Raw genomic sequence first — 19,969 nt, forward strand, 5'->3', positions numbered from 1 at the left:
AAGCTTATTAAATCCTACCCCTCCATCTGGTACTTTTACAATCAGTAACTGTTACATTTGTTCACTTCCTGCTTTCCATAATACAGTTTAAGGTTTTTTTTATAATAATGCACCTCGTACCGAAGTACAAGGTGATATAACCAATATCAATATCTGATCAGTACGATGTAGTGCGGTTCCATAACAATGAACGTGTTGTTATGAATCGGAACGTACCAACTGTAGGAGAAACGGGCTTATTGTTCGTCTTACCTGACTTCCTGTTTACATCTCTCCATTCATGGTGGCTGTCCAGCAGTTGCGTGAGTTTGCTGCACAATCCAACATGAGCGACGTACTCCAGCAGCAAGTCTACGATCGGTCCGGCGAATTTTCTCATAAGCGATGTTGCAATCCATTCACAAAACTAAAAAAAAAAGAGGAACGAGATAAATAAAAATGAGAAGTTTCATACACTGAACGCATGTTCCAAATTATGTTGCTTCTTTTTGGCACCTGTGTGGTGGTTTGTTGTGGTGCGTCGGTGCAGCGTAAGTGAAGAGAACTACCGATAGTTCTCATATGAGATTGTTCCGGATGAGAACCCGGACCGTATGTGCACGTGAAGCAGGACACCGCATCGCATCCGTTATCCAGAAGGCACTTGAGTAGAGGCAGATTATCCATGCATAGCGCAACAACCGCGGGGAACGTTGTCGCCCAAGATGGCATCCTGACGTTGACGTCAGCGCCTCTCTGTAGCAAAAGCGTCACGGTCTCCATACTGCCGTCGTGCACGGCTTGCAGCAGAGGACTGATAGGGTCCAAGTCCAGTCTGGCGCCCGCGTTTAAGAGCAGCTCTACGGTTTCCGCGGAGCTGTTAGCGACCGCGAAGTAGAGCGCTGTCACGCGTCCGTCAGGGTAGAGCGTGGCGCGAGAGGGGCCCAGCGTGGCGTTGACATCCGCGCCCGCCTTGAGGAGCGCAGCTGCTGCTCGGGGTTGGTTGTGCTCCGCTGCCAGGTGCAGAGGACTGATCCAACTGTGGCGAATCCGGGTGCGGCTGGTCACGGGGACAAGCAGAGACACGATGCTGAAAAACAAAGGAACAGTGTTGGGTCAGTTGGCGGTGTTGACTGTTGCCGTCCGCTGGTTTGATTCCTTCTAAAGTCATTCAATCCCAGCACATTTAGACAATACTGACTGACCTTTCAAGGTACACAACATATTGTGTTCTATATGAATATGGAACATACCAAAATAAAAATGAGACTCTAAACCAGGGGTGGGCAAATATTTTGACTTGTGGGCCGCATTGAGTTAACTAAATTGTCCGGGGGACCAGAACATATATTTAACACACACACTATTTTATACTTATCATTTTCCTTGAATTATTTGTCTAATTTTATCTGTAAAAGCGTTATACTATCAGCTGTATGTTCTCATGTTTACAGTTTTAATTTATTTTTTTAAAATTAGTTTTGTAAATATATTATTGTCAGAAATATTAAAAACTATATTTTATTTTATTTTTACATTATTTCATGATCAATTTATTAATTTTGTTGGTTTGTATAAATACAAATATATTATTGTCAGAAATATTTAAAAATATATTTTATTTTTACGTTATTTCATTATAAATTTATTGATTTTGTTGGTTTGTATAAATATAAATATATTATTGTCAGAAATATTTAAAAATATATTTTATTTTATTTTTACATTATTTCATTATCAATGTATTGATTTTGTTGGTTTGTATAAATATAAATATATTATTGTCAGAAATATTTTAAAATATATTTTATTTTATTTTTACATTATTTCATTATCAATTTATTAATTTTGTTGGTTTGTATAAATATAAACATATTGTCAGAAATATAAAAAATATATATATTTTATTTTTACATTATTTCATTAGAAATTTATTGATTTTGTTGGTTTGTATAAATATAAATCTATTATTGTCAGAAATATTTTTTAAAATATTTTTATTTTCTTTTTACATTATTTCATGATCAATTTATTGATTTTGTTGGTTTGTATAAATATAAATATATTATTGTCAGAAATATTAAAAAAATAATTTTATTTTATTTATACATTATTTCATTAGAAATTTATTGATTTTGTTGGTTTATATAAATATAAATCTATTATTGTCAGAAATATTTAAAAATACATTTTATTTATTTTTACATTATTTCATTATCAATTTATTAATTTTGTTTGTTTGTATAAATATAAATATATTATTGTCAGAAATATTAAAAATATTTTTATTTTCTTTTTACATTACTTCATTTTGAATTTATTAATTTTGTTGTTTATATAAATATAAATCTATTATTGTCAGAAATATTTCAAAATAGTTTTATATTTTCTTTTTACATTATTTCATCAATTTATACATTTTGTTGGTTTATATAAATATCAATATATTTTTGTCATCATATTATTGCCGCTGGTGTATACCTAACATTTCAATTGAGTTGTAAAGTATATTCCCAATTACAATCACACATTAAAAACACATAGAAAGAGGGGGGTACTGTTGTGTCCCTGCTAACTTTTCCATATGATGATATATAATATATATCCAATTGTTTTCATCCACAATCCCACCTCTACAACAAAGAAATGAACCTACTCTTTGTGTCCATGTTGAGCTGCTACATGCAGAGCCAGCAATCCCGAGTCGGCGTGCTTATTCGCGTCTGCATTTTTGGACAACAACACTTCCACGATGTCCTTGTGGCCATTTTTGCTAGCCTCATGCAGTGCTGTGACGCCGTCGCATGTCTGCATGTTTACATCTGCGCCTGAACAAAAAGTGTACATACTATACAGTCACGCCAAGAACAAACATACCACGCATACCACAAATTGTTTACCTTTTCCGATGAGGTAATTGACCGCCTTTGAGCATCCTAGCTCAGCTGCTACGATGAGTGGCGTGATGCTGTAAGAGTTACAAGGGTTGACCGTGGCGCCGGCTTCGATGAGGATGTCACACATTGCGATGTTGCTCGTGGACACGGCCTCGTGGAGGGCTGTCCAACCCTGAGCACAGCGCTGGTTTACTGTAGCCCCGAAGGAGAGAAGGAGGGTCACCATGTCCACGTTGTCCAACCTGCAGGCTACACACACACAGTAGCACATTATTATGGGCACTGTGAATGACGGTTAGCGAAGCGTCGTGTTAGTCCACCATATAAAAATAGTTTTTCATGTTAGCGGCTACAATAATAATATCACTGTAGCTTTGTCAGTTATGTAAATGCATTTTTTTTTAAGTTTTTTGTGTCAAAATGTTAATTTCCCAATGACGTCCATTGTTAGCTAGCTCATATTAACTTATTTTCTTGTGCTAGAATGCACAGAAAGGGGAAAGAAATATGTCTTCCATTGTGAATGGAAGTTTTTTGTGTCAAAATAGGAATTTCCCAATGACGTCCATTGTTAGCTAGCTCATATTAGCTTATTTTCTCGTGCTAGAATGCACAGAAAGTGGAAAGAAATATGTCTTCTTGTATCACACAAGGATTGTGAATGGAAGTTTTTTGTGTCAAAATAGGAATTTCCCAATGACGTCCATTGTTAGCTAGCTCGTACTAACTTATTTTCTTGTGCTAGAATGCACAGAAAGGGGAAATAAATATGTCTTCATGTATCACACAAGGATTGTGAATAGAAGTTTTTTGTGTCAAAATAGGAATTTCCCAATGACGTCCATTGTTAGCTTGCTCGTACTAACTTATTTTCTTGTGCTAGAATGCACAGAAAGGGGAAATAAATATGTCTTCATGTATCACACAAGGATTGTGAATAGAAGTTTTTTGTGTCAAAATGTTAATTTCACAATAACGTCCATTGTTAGCTAGCTCATATTATTTTCTCGTGCTAGAATGCACAGAAAGTGGAAAGAAATATGTCTTCTTGTATCACACAAGGATTGTAAATAAAAGTTTTTTTGTGTCAAAATAGGAATCTCACAATGACGTCCATTGTTAGCTAACTCATATTAACTTATTTTCATATTAACTAATTTTCTCGTGCTAGAATGCACAGAAAGGGGAAAAAATATGTCTTCATGTATCACACAAGGATTGTGAATGGAATTTTTTGTGTCAAAATGGGAATTTCACAATGACGTCCGTTGTTAGCTAGCTCATATTAACTTATTTTTTCTTGCTAGAATGCACAGAAAGGGTAAAGAAATATGTCTTCCATTGTGAATGGAAGTTTTTTGTGTCAAAATAGAAATTTCCCAATGACGTCCATTGTTAGCTAGCTCATATTAACTCATTTTTTCATGCTAAAATGCACAGAAAGGGGAAAGAAATATGTCTTCTTGTATCACACAAGGATTGTGAATGGAAGTTTTTTGTATCAAAATAGGAATTTCCCAATGACGTCCGTTGTTAGCTAGCTCATATTAGCTTATTTTCTCATGCTAGAAATACGTCTTCATGTATCACACAAGGATTGTGAATGGAAGTTTTTTGTGTCAAAATAGGAATTTCCCAATGACGCCCATTGTTAGCTAGCTCATATTAGCTTATTTTCTTGTGCTAGAATGCACAGAAAAGGGAAAGAAATATGTCTTCTTGTATCACACAAGGATTATGAATGGAAGTTTTTTGTATCAAAATAGGAATTTCACAATGACATCCATTGTTAGCTAGCTCATATTAGCTTATTTTCTCATGCTAGAATGCACAGAAAAGGGAAAAATATGTCTTCTTGTATCACACAAGGATTGTGAATGGAAGTTTTTTGTGTCAAAATAGGAATTTCCCAATGACGTCCATTGTTAGCTAGCTCATATTAATGTTTCTTGCTAGAATGCACAGAAAGGGGAAAGAAATATGTCTTCTTGTATCACACAAGGATTGTGAATATAAGTTTTTTGTATCAAAATAGGAATTTCCCAATGACGTCCATTGTTAGCTAGCTCATATTAACTTATTTTCTCATGCTAGAATGCACAGAAAGTGGATCCTCATTGCTCGATGTAAACAAGTCATTGATCCACTCTACCTGTGTACAAAGGGGTTTCTTTATTCTTGCTGCTGATGTCAGGATCAGCTCCAGACTCCAGAAGACACTTCACACATGATAAATGTTCACCAGATACCGCGAGCAGCAAAGCCGTCTGTTCCTGCAAAGTACGCTTGTCTGCAGAACCTGGATGCGCTACACCAGGAAACATGACACAAACCGGTTTATGAAGTAAAAGTACTAAAGTATTAGCTGAAATGTGCTTGACGTGTGATATACCTTTAAGTAAGGTCCTCAGGCACTCAAGCTGCCCACTGAAGGCAGCATGATGCAGGGGGATCCAGCCGTCTGTGTTCTCCCTCATCAGCCTCTGAGGAGAAGATGTAACGAGCTCATTAACAGCCTCCACATCACCTCCTCGGATGACGAGTACCACTGGGTCGACATCCCTGAAAAGAATGGAAAAGAACCAACTTAAATGATTTACATGAAAGAAACAGAACAAAAGAGCAAAAGAACAAACATTGAGTACACTCCCCTGTCGAAATGATCCTTCATCATTAAAGCTGCTTCTTTTTTTATTTTATATCGCATTGCATTGTGTATATATAAATATAATATAAATATATTATTGTCAGAAATATTTAAAAATATATTATTTTATTTTTACATTAGTTCATTACAATTTATTAATTTTGTTGGTTCATATAAATATATTATTGTCGGAAATATTTTTAAATATATTTTTATTTTCTTTTTACATTATTATTCAATTTATTAATTTAATTGGTTTGTATAAATATAAATATATTATTGTCAGAAATATTTAGAGTATATATTTGTATTTTCTTTTTACATTATTTCATTATCAATGTATTAATTTTGTTGGTTTATATAAATATATTATTGTCAGAAATATTTAAACATATATTTATATTTAATTTTTACATTATTTCATTATTAATTTATTTTTATAAAATTTGTTGGTGTATATAAATATGAATATATTATTGTCAGAAATATTTCAAAATATTTTTTTTATTTTCTTTTTACATTATTTAATTATTAATTTTGTTGGTTTATATAAATATAAATATATTATTGTTAGAAATATTTAAAAATATATTACTTTTTTATTTTGTTTTTACATTATTTCATGATCAATTTATTAATTTAGTTGGTTTACATAAATATAAATATATTATTGTCAAAAATATTTATAAATATATTTATATTTTCGTTTTACATTATTTCATGATCAATTTATTAATTTAGTTGGTTTACATAAATATAAATATATTATTGTCAAAAATATTTATAAATATATTTATATTTTCTTTTTACATTATTTCATCAATTTGTTAATTTTGTTGGTTTGTATAAATATAAATATATTGTCATATATTGTCAAATATTTTAAAATATTATTTCATTATTAATTTTTTTTTTTTTGGTTTACATAAATATAAATATATTATTGTCAGAAATATTTAAACATATTTATATTTTCTTTTTATATTATTTCATTATCAATTAATTCATTTTGTTGGTTTAGATAATATATTGTCAGAAATATTTAAAAATATATTTATATTTTCTTTTTACATTATTTCATTATCAATGAATTAATTTTGTTGGTTTATAATCAAATTAATTTGAAAACTGTGTATATAATGTATATAATTTAGGGACATGAATATGTACATCGTCAAAATGAATGCTATCAACAATAATAACCCAATAACGGCGTCACTGTATAATCATTGTAAACCGGAAGTGCCCATCAAATGTCCGTGAAGCTAACAAAGACACCAAATATAACCTGGTTTGTCAGAGATAACGATCTTATCTTGGAAGAAGCACTGCATTTTTTTAATGTATATACTAATTTAGACACTTAAATATCCATTTTGATTGACATTTCATAACATAAAGATCGACTCACTGAGCTTCCTCGGGTGTCACGTGATTCAGTCTCCGGCTGTCTCCTGTCAGTGTGGATGTTACCTCATCATTGTTAGTACGCTTTCTTCCGGCATGACGAAACTGGGATAAATATTCCGAATATCTGAATTTGGTCATGATTAACTAGGACGACGTGGAGGTGGAACACATGAAACACACACACACACACACACACGGAGCCAGAAGAGCGATGCAGGCACGCGGCGTGGGGGTCTCAGCTGTGGCGGCTGAGATTATTTTGGGACTTCATTGTGAGGAGCCAAGCTGCAGGCTTCATCCTTATATGTCAGCACAGATAACGTTGGCCGAATGGAACAGTCATTTGCCTTCCTTGTTTGCATGCTTTGTTTGCCATTTAAACGACCTGATTAGATAGGAAAAATACTCTATTATGATACTGTACCTAGTATACACACACTCCTCACTGGGGGGTTTATTCTTCTTCATTTATTACACCAAGATGACATGATAACCGCGGCACGGTGGTCTAGGGGTTAGCGCACAGACCTCACAGCTAGGAGACCAGGGTTCAATTCCACCCTTGGGCATCTCTGTGTGGAGTTTGCATGTTCTCCCCGTGCATGCGTGGGTTTTCTCCGGGTACTCCGGTTTCCTCCCACATTCCAAAAACATGCTAGGTTAATTAGCGACTCCAAATTGTCCATAGGTATGAATGTGAGTGTGAATGGTTGTTTGTCTATATGTGCCCTGTGATTGGCTGGCGAAAAAGCGGTAGAAAATGAATGAATATTTTATTTCGTTCATTCATTTTCTACCGCTTTTTCCTCACGAGGGTCGCGGAGGGTGCTGGAGCCTATCCCAGCTGTCTTCGGGCGAGAGGCGGGGTACACTCTGGACTGGTGGCCAGCCAATCACAGGGCACATATAGACAAACAACCATTCACACTCACATTCATACCTATGGACAATTTGGAGTCGCCAATTAAAACTATAAAAATAAAATAAAATAAAACGGTCGAATGGTTAGCGCGCAGACCTCACAGCTAGGAAACCAGGATTCAATTCCACCCTCGGCCATCTCTGTGTGGAGTATAATATAATATATAATAGAATGCGAATGAGAATAATATATAATATAATATAATATAATATAATATAAATAAAATAAAATAAAATTAAATTAAATTAAATTAAATTAAATTAAATTAAATTAAATTAAATTAAATTAAATTAAATTAAATTAAATTAAATTAAATTAAATTAAATTAAATTAAATTAAAATAAAATAGTCTGTGTACAGCTTGCATACCTATATAGGTTTACTACATATCGAACATGTGTCATCACAAAGCCATTATTGTCTAAATAACTGGAAACACAAGTGAGTACACGTCACAGTGAACACATCCAAAGTCTGAATATTTACTGTAGTGTTATCTAGCTAGCACTGCCTTAATCCTCTTGGGCATGGAATTGACCAAAGCCGCACAGTTTGTGACAGCAATCCTCATCCCTTCCTTCATGATGACATCACTAATACAAATGGTGGATGTTGACATGGTGGTGATGGTGACATGAGCTTCTATGAAAGGTCTCCAGTCCAAATCTCAGTCAAGAATGTAAACCGATGTCGAATAGCGTTGCGTTCTCACCTGAGCTGGTTTAGCTTGCTCCCCGATATTGGAAGAGGGCGGACATCCAGCCTGTTTTTGACGTCCACGTTCAGTCTCTGATAAAGAGACCCATATCTGCTGACTGCGATCATCCCAGAAGACGCTTTATAGTCCACTCAGACATCCGATGCGACGGCGTGCTCACAGACCCAGCTGATGATCCAGAACACAAGATCAGTGTAAAAAAAAACTGATGTGCACGGTCAATAAAATAAAACAGAATCAAGAGGCCTGTTTTTGTAGGGGGGGGGGTTCTCCCCCATTCGCTGTCTATAAATGCGGACAGTCTAATGTGAAAGAGCTGCAAATGTAGCAGCAACTCAGGCGATGAGAACAGATACCTTTTAAGGGCATGTTGAACCGTGTTTTGCTCCCGCTTGATTCTGCAGCTCTCCACAGGGAAAGCTGATGTGATGTTATGCTCTTATTGTGAAAGTTAACTGCATTGCATTGTGTTGTAGTAGCGTGCTGTTACGCATTAAACACCACCGTTACATTTAAAACAAATGACCCAGTTAGACAGAACTTACCTCCAAAAAGTGATACTTGTACTGCTGCAGCGGCTTGGACGAAAAAAAAAAAAGGTTCCTGTGATGAATCAGCGCCTGAAGTATACATTTGTGTTTCACAATCATGTCTGCAAAATATGTACTTCCTGTAACTAAAATGGGAAGTGGCTGCGTGCGGTTCTAGCGTGTCTACAGCTGGAGGAAGTAGACCAGACCAGCTGTTAGCGAATGTATACAACGACCAATATAATCGTTTAAGCTAACTTGTTGACATAGCTTTGCCCCTTATTTGCTATTTTCCCACTTTGCAAAATAAGAGCATTCACTCCAAAAAAAAAACATTATAGTTTGTAATAATGTTTGCATTTCAGGCTGCACGGCGGTCGAGTGGTTAGCGCGCAGACCTCACTGCTAGGAGAGTTCCGAGTTCAATCCCACTCTCGGTCGTCTCTGTGTGGAGTTTGCATGTTCTCCCCGTGCATGCGTGGGTTGCACATATAGACAAACAACCATTCACACTCACATTCATACCTATGGACAATTTGGAGTCGCTAATTAACCTAGCATGTTTTTGCAATGTGGGAGGAAACCGGAGTACCCGGAGAAAACACGCAATTATTATATTATTATGGTACACTGGAATAAAATGTATTTGTTTTGTTTTGTTGTTCATATTGTTAGAATCACAAATCCATTGAATACGCTATTGAAAACTGGAGGAATAAATATTTTTTATTATTTTATTATTCAATTAAAAATTATTTAAAAATATTTAAATAAAAGCCAATATTATATCATATTTATTTTATTTCTTTCTTATTTCTTTATTTCGTTCAAACAATTTATGAATGTAATATTTTGCATGTGCCCTGTAATTGGCTGGCAACCAGTCGAGGGTGTACCCAGTGTTTTTAAAGCAACATCCGGGTACTTGCGGAGCACTTCCATACGGGTAATTGACAAGACCCGCCTCTTACGGAAGTTGCCGTGACAACATTAAAACGATCCCAGCTCATTCCCAGTCGTTTGGCTTGTGGTTTCCAGGCAACCGAGACACAAGTCCGAGAAAAAAAGACATCCGGAACAATCCGAATAGACTTGTTTCCATATAGGACTCGAGGTGGATAAACTATCTCGACATGATGACCTCCTCGCTGCCTTTCTTGGTCGACCATGAACGTCTGAAGCTAAAAGTGGAGAGAAAGATTCGAAATATTTTTATAACGCAGCCTGATGACTCCAGGTAGGTATTTGATTTTGGAATAAAACTATTCTTATTTTTAAATTATCTTAACGCTATCTTCTCAGGTCGAGAGAGGAGAATGTTAATTACATGCCAATTGTAACGGAGGTAAGGCTAACCTTTTGACATAACTTTATTTTTCTGTTCGCGGTAACACGGAAGTACTGGCGACTCTCTCCAAGAATGGGATACGACCCTAGTGAGGACATTAGTGGTGGGCAAAACCGTTCACTCAGTAAAAAGATCCGTTCATTTCGGTAATGTCAGTCAATTGGTTGTTAGCCTGTGCATAGACCCGCTTAGCCGTGTCGAATCAGTCCGTTCGTTCATGTTCACGTTCGTTCCGTGTGTCGTTCATGAACGAAAGGGTCAAAAGAACTAGTTGTTTTTTGTGAATCGGTCTATCTCTCGGTTTCCGTCTTTCATCAGCTAACCCCTCCCACCTTACAGAACGAGGCGCGACGATAGGATAAGACAAGCAAGCACACAGATAGTCCCGCCCTGCAAAAGGAACTGTGAACTGACTCCCCAGCCAATCAAAAAAAGCATTTGAAACCGAACTGACTGAACGGGTTTTTTTTTAGGGGCGGTGACCTCGTTCATTCCGTTCATAAAACCCGTTCGTTCATGACCGACACACCACTAGAGGACATGTGGTACTTGAAACTGATCGATGAATGGAAGTTTAGAGCGTCACTTATAACATTAAATGCGTTTTTGTCTGTTTAAAAGGAACTTACTATGCTTTTTCCGCTTTTTTGACTTATAAATGTTGTTAAAATGTTGTATTCTCGTGTTAAACGAAGAATAACGTTTCCAGGATAGTGCCTCTGCTCATGATTCCACAAAGATGACTATATGCTCATTCCTGGTGTTTTTTCACGGTTGTTTTTCAGGATCCTAGCAGAATCCTTAACGCTGGAGTGAACACGTTACAAAAGACTCTGGTTCTGAAGAAACAAACCGAACTGGAAGAAGTGAACGACCTTCTTGCTCGCAAAAGAGAAGAATTCAAAACAAACGTGGAGATTCTGGCTAAGAGGAGAACTGAACTGGAACTCAAACACCAGGAGGTCAATACGGCATCTGTGAAAGCGTTTATAAATCCTGCGTTGCCGTCTGATCTGCATTTTTCCCCCCCCCCTACAGACTAAAGAAAAAGCGATGAAATTTGGCGAATTTGTGAGTGAAAGTGAAGCAAAGCGAAGTCGATCCTTGCAGGAGTACAAGGCGGTGCGGGAGCAGAATTTGCTGAAGCAGAAGGAGATGGAGGAGCTCGTAAAGCAGCTGCAACGACTTCAAGCTAGGTGAGAACTTTAGCATCGAGAAGCCCGTATTCACCTGAACATCCGCTCATTTCATTTCACAGGAGGCGAATCTTAAAGGAGAGGATAACAAAATACAAAATCTACGAGGACTACTTGCTAAAAACATTGGATTATCTCCCAAACAGTACGTTGAGTTTTGTTCTTCTGACTGCGATGACTTCTCCCACCCCAAAAACCAAACCACTATTCTATTCCACTATTCAATCAATTCAATCAATCCACATTATTCAACCTTAGATCATCCCGAGAAGGACTCAGACTGCGCGGTCACGCCCGTCATCCAACGCCATGAGACCCTCTCCTTCACCCACCATCAGCTGCTGCAGCGTCTGGGCCGCATGGAGGAGGAAGTGGAGTGGAGCAGGCGACAACTACACGCCATGAAGCGAGGACACAGCATGCAGAAATTGGTTCGAGATTTAAACACGTACTCACTTGTCTGCATCATATGAGTTTACCTTTTTTTTTTTTTCTTCAGAAGGCCAGTAAGGAACTTTATGAACTTCAGAGGGAGTTGGAGAACCTCAGAGAGAAGAGCAAACAGGAAGAAGACAAACTAGTGATGGAGCAAGGACAATCCAGAAGGAAGGTGCTGATAGAGAGATAACTTTCTTCGGGGTGCTGAGTCTCAACCACATCAAATACATATTGTTCACTTTAAGTTATAGTACGTTATAGCAAGTCAATATATTCGATTCTAAGTGGCTTACTGGAATTCCAACAGGCAAACGCAATGTGGATTATGTTGTTACGACTCGGAGAAATGGATATTTTTATGGCCGTATGGATTACTACTGCTGCTGGCCCTTGGTGGGAGCGACTTTTCTAATGTAAAATATCTACCTTGGCTCAATAATGACTAATAACTAGGGAACAGTAGTTTGACACCGTCACTCTGGTGGTGAGGGTTTTATACCCTTGGAACATGACTTTTAACCGGTCATTACATAGAGATAGAGGTAGCGAGAGAGAGAGAGAGAGAGGTAGAGGTGTAGAGAGAGAGAGAGAGGTAGAGGGGTAGAGAGAGAGAGAGAGGTGTAGATGTAGAGAGAGAGAGAGAGGTGGAGAGAGAGAGGTAGAGGGGTAGAGAGAGACAGAGAGAGAGGTGTAGCTGTAGAGAGAGAGGGATGTAGAGAGAGAGAGAGAGAGGGGTGTAGAGAGAGAGAGAGGTGTAGAGAGAGAGAGCGAGGGGTGTAGAGAGAGAGAGGGAGAGGGGGGTGTAGAGAGACAGGTGTAGCGAGAGAGACAGAGGTGTAGAGCGAGAGAGAGAGGTATAGAAAGGAGAGAGAGAGCGAGAGAGAGAGATGTAGATAGAGAGAGAGAGGTGTAGAGAGAGGGAGAGGGAGGTGTAGAGAGAGAGAGAGGTGTAGAGAGAGAGAGAGGTGTAGAGAGAGAGAGGTGTAGATAGAGGGAGAGAGAGGTGTAGAGAGAGAGAGAGAGAGAGGTGTAGAGAGAGAGCGAGAGAGGTGTAGAGAGAGAGCGAGAGAGAGGTGTAGAGAGAGAGGTGTAGAGAGAGAGAGAGAGAGAGGTGTAGAGAGAGAGAGAGCGGTGTAGAGAGAGAGAGAGAGCGGTGTAGCGAGAGAGCGGTGTAGATAGAGGGAGAGAGAGGTGTAGAGAGAGAAAGAGAGAGAGAGGTGTAGAGAGAGAGAGAGAGGTGTAGCGAGACAGAGAGAGAGGTGTAGAGAAAGACAGGTGTAGAGGGAGAGAGAGAGGTGTAGAGAGAGAGAGCGCTGTAGAGAGAGAGAGAGAGGTGTACAGAGAGAGAGAGAGGCAGAGGGGTGTAGAGAGAGAGAGGTGTACAGAGAGAGAGAGAGAGAGAGGTGTAGAGAGAGAGAGAGAGAGAGAGAGGTGTAGAGAGAGAGAGAGAGAGGTGTAGAGAGAGAGAGAGAGGTGTAGAGAGAGAGAGAGGTGTAGAGAGAGAGAGAGGTGTAGAGAGAGAGAGAGAGAGAGAGAGGTGTAGAGAGAGAGAGAGAGAGAGAGGTGTAGAGAGAGAGGTGTACAGAGAGAGAGAGGTGTACAGAGAGAGAGAGAGAGAGAGAGAGGTGTACAGAGAGAGAGAGAGAGAGAGGTGTACAGAGAAAGAGAGAGAGAGAGAGAGGGGTGTACAGAGAGAGAGAGAGAGAGAGAGAGAGGTGTACAGAGAAAGAGAGAGAGAGAGAGAGGTGTACAGAGAGAGAGAGAGGTGTACAGAGAAAGAGAGAGGGAGAGATGTGCACAATATCACAGCAGTGATATGAAACGAATGTGATATGAAACGAAAAGTCGTTCCCGCATAATAATAAATAATGATAAATAATAATAATAAATAATAATAATGTGTAGAATAAATAGATGACATCAAATATGAACAATGTACAACATAAACAGTAATTTGTACAAATAATTTCAATAATTTTGAATAAATAATAATTTAAAGTTGAAATTAAAATAGTTTTGTATGTAAAAAGAAATGGCCAAGCACAAAGTTTTAAGGTCGGCTTTTTCTCCCGTTTTTGTCTCTCAGGCTGAAGAAGCCGGAAGCCTCATCATGGCCATCAACAACCTCGCCCAGGAGTGTTATTTACCAGCGTATGGACCTCTGGACAACATGAACGTATCAACAATGATGGACATGGTGAAGGTACACACTATCCTTTTCTAACAGTTAACTTGAGTCAAACTCAGCACATGGTTCTCTCAGGACTACTTTACGGACAAGACGGACACGGAGAAGAGAGCCAGGAGACTGATGGAGTGTGGTTCCCTAGCGACGAGTAAAAGCGCTTTGACGGACAAGAGAGTGAGGGCATCCATGAACAGCTTTGGTAGTAAAAACCAAATCAAAAGTCCAAGTAAAGTCAGCGGGAGGAGCGAGGATTCCAGTTGAAAAGCATCCAAAGTTAGTCATCTAAGCTATTAGCTATTCTAAGCTATTAGCTATTCTAAGCTATTAGCTATTCTAAGCTATTAGCTATTCTAAGCTATTAACTGCTGTCAAAATGTTTACCATCAATGTTGTATTCATATGAAAATAAAACTTACTGTGAACTAACTAACTCATGTGGCCCAAATGTGATAGATAGAATAGATAGATAGATAGATAGATAGATAGATAGATAGATAGATAGATACTAGATAGATATATAGATACTAGATCGATAGATATATAGATACTAGATAGATACTATATACTAGATAGATACTAGATAGCTAGATATATGGATACTAGATAGATACTAGATACTACATAGATACGAGATGGATAGATATATAGATACGAGATGGATAGATATATAGATACTAGATATATATAGATACTAGATATATAGATACTAGATAGATAGATACTAGATAGATAGATACTAGATAGATAGATAGATAGATACTACATAGATACATACTAGATAGATACTAGATAGATAGCTACTAGATAGATACTAGATAGATACTTGATATAGATACTAGATAGATGGATACTAGATAGATACTAGATAGATACGAGATAGATACAAGATATACTCGATAGATACTAGATATATAGATACTATATATATATATAGATACTAGATAGATACTAGATAGATAGATACTAGATAGATACTAGATAGATATATAGATACTAGATAGATACTAGATACTGCATAGATAGATACGAGATAGATGATGGATAGATATATAGATACTAGATGGATAGATATATATATACTAGATAGATAGATACTAGATAGATAGATATGTAAATACTAAATAGATAGATAGATAATAGATAGATAGATACTAGATAGATAGATAATAGATAGATAGATACTAGATAGATACTAGATATATAGATACTAGATAGATACGAGATATAGATACTAGATAGATACTAGATCAGGGGTCGGCAACCTTTACTATGAAAAGAGCCATTTCACCCACTTGCCCACTAAAGAAAAATAGCCTGGAGCCGCAAAACGTTGTATGTTTAAAACAACATTGGAGGGAATTTGGGGGTGTCAAAGTAGTTCAGATAAAAAAAAAGACGAGTTGGAGTACTCTTGCTAGTACTGGAGATAAACTTTTGTTTTTAAATGAGCTCTAATTTATTTTTTAGAATCGTCAAATAACTCATTAATAATAATTAATAATTAATAACTCAAATAACTCAAAGTATTACTCATTTCCCTTCATGTTAACCTGTCAGAGAGAACTGGATAGCATCCTGTCTGCTCATTTAGTCACCAGTCAGAACTCAGTCAGGATGCATTCATGGTCTCACACAAAGTTGGATTTTTGTAAACTCATAACAAAGACGTGCATTTTCACCACACGGGTGCTAAAAAATATTCAAGCATTGCAAAGGGAGCCGCAACAAAGAGGCTGGAGAGCCATATGCGGCTCTGGAGCCGCGGGTTGCTGACCCCTGTACTAGATAGATACGAGATATAGATAGTAGATAGATGGATACTAGATAGATATATAGATACTAGATAGATAGATAGATAGATAGATACTAGATAGATACATAGATAGATACTAGATAGATATATACTAGATAGCTAGACAGATAGATACTAGATAGATAGATACATAGCCCTAACCCTAATTTTTTTTTTAATAAATGCGTTTTTTGCTTTTTTTTTTGAAAACCTGATTTGGCCCAGTCTCACCCAGACCAGAGCTCCAGTGGCCCCCAAGTAAATTGAGTTTGAGACCCCTGATATATGCTGTTCATTATGACATTTGTGCAGAGCTGCTGGGAATGGGATTTTTTCTTAGAGGTGAATAAAGTATTCATAAATTCCCTTGTTTCATTGCATTTTACATATTTTGACACTTTTTTACTGTAAGATTAATTTCACTTTACACGGTATATTTTGAGACGTTGTAATAAACACTGCACTGTCTCTTTAAGAAATGACTACATGGTACTGTCAAGTGCTTATATAGTCGTTCATTCGTTAATTTTATTTTTCATATAGACACGTTTGCTGCCCTTTACTGTATAGTTATACTTTTATCCCCTCTTTAAAGACCAACTTGTTTGGTCTTTATTAGGACATTCAAACGTCATTTCGTCAACAAAGTGGTACGTATCGTAACAAAAAGTGCACTGTCTCTTTAAGAGATACGTTCGTAGTGACGCTATCACACTTCCGGGTCACGTAATTTTTTCCCAACCAAAACTACAGGAACGCTTTAAAACGAAAGCTATACATTTAAATACGAGTTTGATATACTTTATCATTGAAACATGACGGTATGTCGTGGAGCCAATTCGCATGACGAAGTCGTTGTTCGAGTCCGCACCTAATAGAATCGCGTGTTCGCAAAAAAAAAAAAAAAAAACAAAAAAAAAAAAATGGAGGCCGGCAGTTTCGTGTGTCAAAGAGAAGATGTGTCAGTGCTGCTGCGGCAACAGAAATATACCAACAAACATCGAGTGAGTAGTAGTTTGACAATGTAGCAGCAAAACACCACCAATGCTAACATTGTTGTCCTTCGCCAGGAACTGAGCGGTTTGTTCTCGTCCGTGAGAAAAGTGCGAGGCGATGGAAACTGTTTCTACAGAGCCTTTTGTTTCGCCTTTATGGAATCCATCCTACACAACGCCAAGGCTCTACAAAGGTCACTGATTACTCACTTTGTTATCGTTGCTTCATGGCTGACATGATGCCTTATTTTCACATTTAAGGAGAGCATCATTAAGAGTAGTGCGCATCTATCTTCTGCAGGATATATAGATAGATACTAGATAGATACTAGATAGATACTAGATAGATTGATAGATACTAGATAGATAGATAGATACTAGATAGATACTAGATAGATACTAGATAGATACTAGGTAGATTGATAGATACTAGATAGATACTAGCTAGATTGATAGATACTAGATAGATACTAGCTAGATTGATAGATACTAGATAGATGGATACTAGATTGATACTAGCTAGATTGATAGATACTAGATAGATACTAGCTAGATTGATAGATACTAGATAGATACTAGCTAGATTGATAGATACTAGATAGATACTAGATAGATTGATAGATACTAGATAATAGATAGATACTAGATAGAGAGATAGATACTGGATAGCTAGATAGATAGATACTAGATAGATATTAGATAGATGATAGATAGATAGATAGATAGATATTAGATAGATTGATAGATAGATACTAGATAGATAGATACTAGATAGATACTAGATGGTTAGATACATAGATAGATACCACATAGATACTAGATAGCTAGATAGATATATACTAGATAGATACATACTAGATAGATACTAGATAGATTGATAGATACTAGATAGATACTAGATGGTTAGATACATAGATACCACATAGATAGATACTAGATAGCTAGATAGATACTAGATAGCTAGCTAGCTAGATAGATACTAGATAGATATATACTAGATAGATAGATATATACTAGATAGATATATACTAGATATATACTAGATAGATAGATATATACTAGATATATACTAGATAGCTAGATATATACTAGATAGATAGATATATACTAGATAGCTAGATATATACTAGATATATACATACTAGATAGATAGATAATACTAGATAGATACTAGATGGTTAGATACATAGATAGATACCACATAGATAGATACTAGATGGTTAGATACATAGATAGATACCACATAGATAGATACTAGATAGATACTAGATAGCTAGATAGATATATACTAGATAGATACATACTAGATAGCTAGATACTAGATAGATTGATAGATACTAGATAGATACTAGATAGATAGATACTAGATAGATATATACTAGATAGATATATACTAGATAGATACATAGATAGATATATACTAGATAGATAGATATATACTAGATTGATAGATACTAGATAGATAGATACTAGATAGATAGATACTAGATAGATACTAGATAGATAGATACTAGATATATACATACTAGATAGATAGATACTAGATAGATAGATACTAGATAGATACATAGATAGATATATACTAGATAGATAGATATATACTAGATTGATAGATACTAGATAGATAGATACTAGATAGATAGATACTAGATAGATACTAGATAGATACTAGATAGATAGATACTAGATAGATAGATACTAGATAGATAGATACTAGATAGATAGATACTAGATAGATACTAGATAGATAGATAGATACTAGATATATACATACTAGATAGATAGATACTAGATAGATACATAGATAGATACTAGATAGATAGATACTAGATATATACATACTAGATAGATAGATGGATACTAGATAGATAGACACTAGATAGACACTAGATAGATACTAGATAGATGAATCTATCAAATATGAACAATGTACAGCGTAAACAGTAATTTGTACAAATAATTTGGAATGAATGAATAATAAAGTTTAAAGTTTAAATGTAAATATTTTTGTATGTACAAAGAAATGGCTGACATGATGCCTTCTTTCCAGATTTAAGGAGAGCATCATTAAGAGTAGCGCTCATCTATCTTCTGCAGGATTTGACCAGAGTGCCTTCCAGCTCCACTTAAACACAGTAAATATATTTTTTCCCTTCTTAATTGATCCCAAAAATGGTTCCGGCACCATTAATATTAAGATCTACATGTAACAGTTATACACATTTCACCACCAAATAAATACCTGCTACTCTCTGTAGTTGAGTATAAAGCATGAATGGTATTTAAAGTGGTATCTTCTATATAAAAGGTCGTTAACGTCATCGAGCACTGCGAAAGTGGCGGCGATCGGGAAGAGATGCTGTTCAGTCTCTTCAACGATCACATGACCTCAGACAGCTTGGTGCAGTACCTGCGTCTACTCACCTCCGCGTACCTGCAGAACCACGCCGCGGACTTCTGCAACTTCGTGGAAGCGCCCAGCCTGCAGGCGTACTGTCATCAAGTCAGTAGAACGTCACTGTCCCCCTCTAGTGGACAAACAACGTCAACATGGTAGATGTTGCGTTTTGGTTGCAGGACGTGGAAGCCATGGGCATGGAGTGCGACCATGTGGACATCCTGGCTCTGACTCAAGCGCTGGGAATTTGCATCCACGTGGTCTCAATGGAGGGCGACGACGAGCAGTTGGTGCACCACATCATCCCCGACGGCGCCGAGGCCTCCGTACACCTCCTCCATCACACGTCGCACTTTAGCATTCTGTACCCACGACCCCCACCATGACAGCACTCATACAAAACATAAAGGGGATTAAACACAGTTTTAACACATTGTGTGAATATATGGAATAAATCTGTTTAAATAAGATTGACTCATTTGGTGGCAAAACTGGAAGCAATGCTGTCATG

The 19,969-nt window shown here is 36.8% G+C and overlaps 4 protein-coding genes across 7 annotated transcripts in view; 3 read left to right on the forward strand and 1 right to left on the reverse strand.

Moving 5' to 3' along the window:
• LOC131140375 (protein FAM181A-like) overlaps window positions 1-1,471 on the forward strand; it is a 15,078-nt gene extending 13,607 nt beyond the window's left edge. Inside the window, exon 4 of the transcript XR_009132395.1 lies at window positions 296-1,471. The gene's annotated coding sequence lies outside the window, so the exon portion shown is untranslated. The remainder of the gene's footprint in view (window positions 1-295) is intronic.
• Window positions 1-17,644, reverse strand: part of LOC131140372 (ankyrin repeat and SOCS box protein 2-like) — a 21,097-nt gene extending 3,453 nt beyond the window's left edge. Inside the window, exons 1-9 of one of the 4 annotated variants that reach the window (XM_058090737.1) lie at window positions 11,901-13,271; window positions 9,119-9,151; window positions 8,568-8,741; window positions 5,269-5,438; window positions 5,029-5,184; window positions 2,880-3,125; window positions 2,636-2,807; window positions 496-1,069; window positions 253-406 (exon numbers count right to left, since the gene is read on the reverse strand). In XM_058090737.1, coding sequence (XP_057946720.1) covers window positions 253-406; window positions 496-1,069; window positions 2,636-2,807; window positions 2,880-3,125; window positions 5,029-5,184; window positions 5,269-5,438; window positions 8,568-8,680 — 1,585 coding nt within the window. In that variant the 5' untranslated portion in view covers window positions 8,681-8,741; window positions 9,119-9,151; window positions 11,901-13,271. Of the gene's footprint in view, window positions 1-252; window positions 407-495; window positions 1,070-2,635; window positions 2,808-2,879; window positions 3,126-5,028; window positions 5,185-5,268; window positions 5,439-6,934; window positions 7,644-8,567; window positions 8,742-9,118; window positions 9,152-11,900; window positions 13,272-17,270 lie in introns of those variants that run through there. The other 3 variants (XM_058090739.1, XM_058090738.1, XM_058090736.1) reach the window with 3 other exon arrangements.
• Window positions 9,897-14,768, forward strand: si:ch1073-416d2.4 (coiled-coil domain-containing protein 42 like-2). The gene is made up of 9 exons (XM_058090741.1): window positions 9,897-10,340; window positions 10,406-10,448; window positions 11,237-11,413; window positions 11,490-11,647; window positions 11,710-11,792; window positions 11,906-12,078; window positions 12,147-12,257; window positions 14,172-14,288; window positions 14,349-14,768. The coding sequence occupies exons 1-9, from the start codon at window positions 10,237-10,239 to the stop codon at window positions 14,532-14,534; spliced, it is 1,152 nt and encodes a 383-aa protein (XP_057946724.1). The 5' UTR covers window positions 9,897-10,236; the 3' UTR covers window positions 14,535-14,768.
• Window positions 16,664-19,926, forward strand: LOC131140376 (ubiquitin thioesterase OTUB2-like). Its single transcript, XM_058090748.1, has 5 exons — window positions 16,664-17,069; window positions 17,136-17,254; window positions 19,111-19,195; window positions 19,369-19,563; window positions 19,638-19,926. The coding sequence occupies exons 1-5, from the start codon at window positions 16,989-16,991 to the stop codon at window positions 19,842-19,844; spliced, it is 687 nt and encodes a 228-aa protein (XP_057946731.1). The 5' UTR covers window positions 16,664-16,988; the 3' UTR covers window positions 19,845-19,926.
• Window positions 19,927-19,969: the final 43 nt, after the last annotated feature.

This window comes from Doryrhamphus excisus, chromosome 13 (genome assembly GCF_030265055.1).
Source record: "Doryrhamphus excisus isolate RoL2022-K1 chromosome 13, RoL_Dexc_1.0, whole genome shotgun sequence".
Lineage (NCBI taxonomy): Eukaryota > Metazoa > Chordata > Actinopteri > Syngnathiformes > Syngnathidae > Doryrhamphus > Doryrhamphus excisus.

Coding starts and splice junctions, on each gene's coding strand:
- LOC131140376 (XM_058090748.1), top strand. CDS start 16,989: ATGGAGGCCGGCAGTTTCGTGTGTCAAAGAGAAGATGTGTCAGTGCTG. Junction 17,255..19,110: donor AACGCCAAGGCTCTACAAAG/GTCACTGATTAC, acceptor CCTTCTTTCCAG/ATTTAAGGAGAGCATCATTA. Junction 19,564..19,637: donor TGCAGGCGTACTGTCATCAA/GTCAGTAGAACG, acceptor TTTTGGTTGCAG/GACGTGGAAGCCATGGGCAT.
- si:ch1073-416d2.4 (XM_058090741.1), top strand. CDS start 10,237: ATGATGACCTCCTCGCTGCCTTTCTTGGTCGACCATGAACGTCTGAAG. Junction 11,414..11,489: donor TGGAACTCAAACACCAGGAG/GTCAATACGGCA, acceptor CCCCCCCTACAG/ACTAAAGAAAAAGCGATGAA. Junction 11,648..11,709: donor CTGCAACGACTTCAAGCTAG/GTGAGAACTTTA, acceptor TTCATTTCACAG/GAGGCGAATCTTAAAGGAGA.